Source organism: Seriola lalandi, unplaced genomic scaffold (assembly GCF_002814215.2).
Source record: "Seriola lalandi dorsalis isolate HSWRI2012SDOR001 ecotype SW California unplaced genomic scaffold, Sedor1 jcf7180002054795, whole genome shotgun sequence".
Lineage (NCBI taxonomy): Eukaryota > Metazoa > Chordata > Actinopteri > Carangiformes > Carangidae > Seriola > Seriola lalandi.
The window spans coordinates 2,038,441-2,045,409 of record NW_019525348.1 but is presented as its reverse complement, the minus strand read 5'-3'; the positions used below and the strand labels follow the sequence as shown (position 1 = coordinate 2,045,409).

At 40.3% G+C, this 6,969-nt stretch overlaps 1 protein-coding gene across 4 annotated transcripts in view; it reads left to right on the top strand.

Annotated features, from left to right (window-relative positions):
- Nucleotides 1-6,969, top strand: part of rims1a (regulating synaptic membrane exocytosis 1a) — a 107,864-nt gene that overhangs the window by 3,950 nt on the left and 96,945 nt on the right. For all 4 annotated transcript variants that reach the window (XM_087179142.1, XM_087179140.1, XM_087179141.1 and 1 more), the window contains exon 2: nucleotides 209-283. In XM_087179142.1, coding sequence (XP_087035268.1) covers nucleotides 209-283 — 75 coding nt within the window. The remainder of the gene's footprint in view (nucleotides 1-208; nucleotides 284-6,969) is intronic.

The following is a 6,969-nucleotide window of genomic DNA, read 5'->3' as shown; positions in this document are numbered from 1 at the left end:
CCCCCCCCCCCGCAGTTCCAGAGCTGCCGCAAGGCCTTTTCAGCAACCTCTAAAAAAACATTTCAAGCAAGTCTTGTTAAGTCTGTTAGCTAACCATTCATTACAAACAGGGAGTTTGAAAGTATATAAATGAACCAAATGCAAAAATACAAGAACGCCAACAAAAGTTCAGAGTAAGATGTTGTGCTTTTCTAACTTTGTGTTTCAGAGAAGAGAAGCCTATCCAAGCAAGAACGGTAAACCTGGTCGGGCAGAAGAAACCTCCGCAGCAAAACGACGTCCGGTGAGTGGCAACACTAGTCAGCCAGGAAGTTAAAAAACTGGTCCTAAAATAAGTTTAAAGTTCATTGCTAATATTTGCCTTTACGTCACTTTGTGTTAAGGTGGCCCATAACAACCTGCGAGAGCTGGCAGTCTGTTGTTTTGCCTCACATTCATGTTTTGCTGTGGAGTCTGTTTTACACCTTGGATGAGTCAACAGTATAAAAGACAAACTCGTGTTCTGGTTACTATGTTTTGAAATTGTGACTCAAGCCATCATTATGCAATTTGTATAATAATCTAAGTGGGATGGTGTTGGACAGTCGCCTCATTTAGATTTCTACTTTTATATTTAGGAAGTTTGGTGTCACTGAAAATAGGTTCCTTCTCTACCTTCTGAGTGACTTTGTCTCCTGTTTAACACACACAGCCCTCGTCTATCAGTGTACAACATTAGCTTCTGCTGTGAAGATGGACACGATCAGTCTGATAAGTCCAGTCCAGATCCTGTTGAATCATTAGAGACTAGCTGATGTTGTGGTCCTCCGCCGTAGCATTGCTGGCTTAGGCTGGATTCAGGCGCTCAGTGTGTCTCACAGTTACCTTTCCTGCCAGGCTGCTTGTCTGGAGGAATGACTTCCATCGTGTGTGTGTGTGTGTGTGTGTGTGTGTCTGTGACATGTTTCACTTGAACTTCTTGATTGTATCTGGACTCTGATCTGACACTGTGATTCATTATTACAAATGTAGACATAGGCCAACAAATGAGATAAGTAACCACCAAGATTCAGGCTTGTGTAGTTTTCAGTCAGTTGTGTTTATCATTTGAGTCTGTTGTTTTTTGGTCACATGTTAATTAATGTTATTCAGCAGTTTATTGAAAGGTCCAGACGATGTGCTGCACAGTGGTGTTCATCAGTAAATCCTTGTGAAGTAGGTGCTGCCGGAAGCTCGTGTTCGTTCTCACTGCTCGGTGGCGCTAGCTGGTTAGCCGTACATGCTAGTCATAGTCAGACATAATTCATTTCCAGTACAGATTATTCAAGAGAACTGGCTATTTGTCTCAAAACTGTCAACACATCATGCCTCATTGTGGATGAGTTTATACAATAAAAGGGATGTACACTGTAAATATGGATGGTGCTAATGACCTGCAATAGCCTCCTTTGGCTGGCCACAAAAAGTAAAGGAAATGTTGGTTTGACCAAGTTCAGGTTCTTCTTCTCTACAGTTTTTTTTGCCCCCGAAGAGCTACAGCAAGCTAAACAGCGATTAACAGAAGATAGTGCACAATAGATGCCGTAGAGCCACTTAAAGGCTAGCTAAATGTTTTCGTGGCACACAAACAAAAAAATAAGAGGGATCATATCGGTCGCCTTGAGTTGTGAAAAGTAAGAACTCTGCGAACTCATATTAATAAAGTTAAAATGATTAGTTGATTAATTGATTTTGGCTCAGGAGGTAGAGCGGGTTGTCCACTGTTCGTAAGGTCGGTGGTTCGATTCCCAGCTCCTCCCGTCTGCATTTTGAAGTGTCCTTCGGCAAGATACTGAGCCTCAAAATTGCCCCTGATGCGAATAAGACTATAAAGCGCTATATAGCCGACTGTATGTGCAGTCCATTTACTATGAATCGATTAGTCGATCAACTACTATTTTGGTAATTGATTAATCCTACCTGTCATTTTTTCAAGCAAGACCAGTGAGAAACAAATCTCACAATCAGCTCTGTGAATTTTTTTCTTGTGTAGACTGGACAACGAATCGATCGGTTGAGAAAGTAATCGACAATGAAAAGAATTGTTTGTTGCAGCCCTACATATTCAATTTTTGAACAGACAGTGCTGGGGGACAAGCTGTTGGAGCTTTATGTTGCAGTTGGATGAGCTCCAGTTGAATCATTAGTTACATTAAAACTGGATTGGTAAGAAGTGAGAGGGACTGTGTACAATCTTTAGAAGAGAAATCCCAAGCAGCACTGCAGTAAGAGACAGAGGTTAACATGTGTTGCTTTTTAACTGATTGTGATGATGAAGCAATGTGAATGGATGCAATGGATTAAATGACCATACACTTACCTTTTACTTTTATATGTAAATCTACATTAGGAAAATGACTTTAAGATTGAGTGATGCCAACATCTTTACGTCTATATTCCTATCAAAAGTGCCAATCATGGAGCGCCTCTATCCCTTCTCAAGCTCGCTAAGTAACATCGTGCTCATAATGCAGGTGGTTAGGGGTTAGCTTTTGCTGAAATGATGCTTCCCATCTCCGCTCCAATTAGCGGGGACTGGATGCTTGGTGGGTTGGTCAGGAGCGCTTCTTTATAATGGCTCAGCTCAGTCATCTTTCCTTCACTGCTGTGTGTGTGTGTGTGTGTGTGTGTGTGTGTGTAAAGTCTTCTTATTTGATTAGTGGTTGTTAATATAGACTTGAATCGCCAACATTACTTGAAACAGACTTTGTCGTTCCCTCTCTTTGATGTTATGTGAGCGTCTCCGTCCCGCTGGCTTATTTGCACGTTGAAATGCGAGTTTTCTGTGCATTTCTGTTGACTCCTCTCGCCTGTAATGTCCTTTTTTTTCTGCCACAAGATGATCAAAGGATAAAGCTTGTTTATGTTCTATCTGCGTGCACTATATGTGTGTGTTGGAGTGTGTGTAAGTTGGATCAGAGAGTGAGGTGGGATTACAGAGTAAGTCAGCTGGAGCACATCTGATTCTCCAAGGAATCCCACATTATTGGCCCCATTTATAACATACAATCTGTGTCGTTACAGTCAGTATTCCCCACATTATTCACCAGACATTACAGTCAGTATTCCCTCTGAACTGGGACAGAGATATTTGGGCTGTGTTGGTGAGGGCCTGTGGCTTCAGGTACGATTCAACCTCTATCGACGTCTGTTATTTGGTGGGGCCTTCTGTTTCGGTATCCTCGCTTTGCTAACGATCACGCTACGCTAATGTGTGTGTGAACAAGGCCTCAGCATCTTTTAGTGTGATCATCTCACAATACTTCCTCATTCTCCCTCTCTGTCTGACATATAAATACACAGAATAATTAGGGAGTAACAGTAACAAAGTAACAAAGTAAGATTATATTATGTTTTTTTGTAATTTATTAGCTTTTGTGCTTTTACTTTATTAATAACCAGGAGAAAATTCTAATGTGTAATTCTAAATTCACACATTGGTTGACTTCATGGTTGCAGCATCGTTAACATCACATCAAAAACACCCTTTCAGCACAGAATATATGATGTTAATAATTTTGTGACAGTCTGGTTATGTTGTATTGACCTGTCAGTAATGTTATGACTTGGTGGATCAGGGATTTCCCAATCAAGTTTCTTTGGCCCCTGTCTTGATCCAAGTCCTTTAGCATTGTTTATCAGCCTGATTTATGTTGCTGAAATATTGATGAAAAAGCCTGTGTCTGACACATTGAAATAACAGAGCTGGGGACTCATGAGCTTCTTGAACTGAAGGCTGTTGTTCAAAAAAAAAAAAAAAAAGTTTATAAGCTTAAATTATTGATGTGATATGAATGAAAGTTCAGTTGGGAGAATGTCACCACTCGCAGTGATCTGCTAGAAAGAAGACGTCTGACTCAGTTGAAGTTGTTGGAACTAAAGAGACACAGCGGTGGTTGTACAGTGGTGTTACAGAGTGGAGGTTCTTCCCTCTCAAAGTACTCACAGCAGCAGGTAGAGAGCACATAAAATACCAAGTTTCATTTAGGCCTGTCATCAAGTTACTCACAGTATTGACATTAATTAGTGATAACAAACACGGTTTAACTGATTTAACTAGTTTTAACTGGCTAAAAATTAGAAGCTGCTAGCTGAATGTTCTCTACACTGCTTTGCTAACGTGTATTAGCGTCGGAGCTAACTGGATAGATAACAGCAGAGAAAGTCCAAGGAGCTGTGTTTTCGTCACATTCAAACTAAAGAACTAGGATTATGTGGCATCTTGTGTAGTGTATGTGAAGTTTAAACTTGTTATAGTTGGTACTAAGTGAAACAACTACCTGGTCATCTACTGACCAGGTGAGGTTAACATACACACACACAATATCAATGTATAGATCAATGTAGCCAAGCTACCAGTTACTCATCATCAAATGCAGCTTCACTACACTGATGCTAACCCCAGAGAAATGTAAGCTAAGTTAAACCAACATGGCAAAAGTAGTTTACTACATCAGAAGCTTCTTAATTTAATTTATTTTTTAAGACTCAACCAACTTCAGGGATATCTCAGTGATCAACGTAACTGTCAAACAGACTGCTGCTGCTTATTCAATAGAAGAGCGTCGCTACTCAAAAGCTATTGAATTCCGAAAACAGCAAGGTTAGCACCCCGCTACTAATGCTAATACTTGTAGTGACGCCACTGCCCAACACTGTATATTTGTAGCTGAGGGAATCCCTTGATGGCAGACATCAACTGTTCATTGTGTATCAAGGCGTTATGTTTACTCACTGAATTATTGTAACGTTTGTAGGAAAAGAAGTGGGCGGGGAAACCTGGCTGCTGATGGTCAGTTCCTGCCAAACGTTTGTCAGAGACAAAACAGACTCTTGGTGAGCTGTTGATTGAGCTGCCGGCAGTCTGAAAGCACTGCATGAGAAAATGTTTTAAACTTGACCACATTGTACTTCTGTTAACCTCTTGAGATTTTCAAACTTTTAATAAGCCCAGAACTTGTAGAAGTTTCTCAGTCTGCAAGGGAAAATGTAGCTAATCCTTCAGCTGTATTTAATCACCATATGCAAGAGTTTCAAATGATAATATCACTATGTCACAGTGTATATTATTAATGACCTTGTGTTACTAAATGTATTTTAAATTAACATTTTTTCTTTGTATTTTATATTTAAGTCCATGCAACATTAAGAGAGGTAACTGGTTTTAATGCTGTGGCTAATCGGTGTAAATGTAATACATATGACATATTGACAAATTATATGTAACAGATATTGTGGTCACAAATCAAAATGCCATTTTTCTTTTTACATATGTAGAATATGTCGCACCGCCCTCCAACCATCCCTGTCTGCACAGTGACCCCCGTGCTTCTGTAAAAGGCAACATGCTTCTGTACTGCAGTGTAAGATGTTTACACTTAACATCCCTGAATGCAATTGGCCAGGTGTCCCCTGATAGCAGGGTACCATGGCGATGGCCCAGCAGCCCTGTAGTAACCTCAGTCAGCCCTGAGATTGGCGAGGAGTCATTTCCTCACTTCCTTTAGGGATTGGCTGTTATCCTGGTCTTCCCATGAGTCTTTGCTCCAGCGGGGGACCGGGGAGGGACTTGACACACTCTCAGTTACATTTCTGTGTGTTTGAGAGATTTCCTTCTTTACTGGATAAGACACAGGCTGGGCCTCATGTATTTTGAATTGTTTATGGCTGGATTTTTCCATATGGTGGTCAACAGAGAATAACTTCAATTTTTTAATGTTATATATTTCTTTTAAGTTCATTAGAACTTAATATGAAATATATATACATATAGGATTTAAACAACCCCACAGATGAAACAAAATTAGGTTGTACAATGAGTCTTAAAGGCAAACATGTATCATACCTGCCCTGAATGACTCCACTCAAAGTCAGTGCAAAAAGCTTGCTCTCATAGCCTCCTCCTGGCTCTCTGGTCTGTCTCCAAGAGCACTTTGTCTTTTGTGTTTCTTTGTAGTCTTGCTGCAATGAATCTCACACTTTTTGGGCAGTCTCTCCTTGAAAGCATTTGTGGTGTTGCACTTGGGTTGCAGACATGAAAGGTGATGCAACTCAGTTTTGTTAAGAATGAAAAGGGACAGCTTGAGAAAGAAGTTCAAACCCTGCTTCACTTTAACACCTCCACACACCTGGACAGTGACGGTGACCAGTCACCATTAGAAAGGGGGTTTCAAACACTAAGAACAATACATCTGCACATTCCTCTGTAGTGAGGGACTATGACCAATATGTCAGGTTTACTCTGAAATGTTTGGCTTGTCTGATCCTGAATCCTTTTGTATCTCACCCCATCAGACTTTAGTGCAGCAGTTTTGCAGTCCTCCCAGCCATGCTTTGTTGTGTACAATGTTTTCATAACCAATAGCAAGAATGGCCAAAGTTCTGAATGTAAGAGCCAAGTTATAATGAATTGAAATGGTCCTTAAGAGCTTTGTCAGGCAGGGAGACTGATGAAGGACACATTGTTTAATGCAGTGGTTCCCAACCTGAGGGGGTCCGACACCCCATGGGAGTTGCAAGATAATTTCCTGGAGTTGCCAGACGGTTGTAGAGAAAATAATAAAATAAAATATTATAAATAAGATGAGGAATGGTTTTTACATTACATTCTTAGCACCAGTGATATAGTTTAAAACAGATTTTATTGAGTGTGTTCATGATAGTCAAAGTGCATTCACATGAGTTTCTGATTGGACACAAAAAAAACTCTTTTATTTTGGTGCTTTTGTGCCACTGTATCATGTTTAACCAAGCAGCTATAGCCAGTTCTGCTAACTATCACATCAACAACATCTGGCTGCGGTATACATCACAAATCCCGCACCCTCCATGTTAGCGAATGGGACATGGACCAAACTAACAAATCAAAGTAGTACACGTCAAATATATTTTTAAGATGGTTTGGGTCATTTTAGGTAGTTCATAACACACCAATGTTTGTTCAAATGTTAA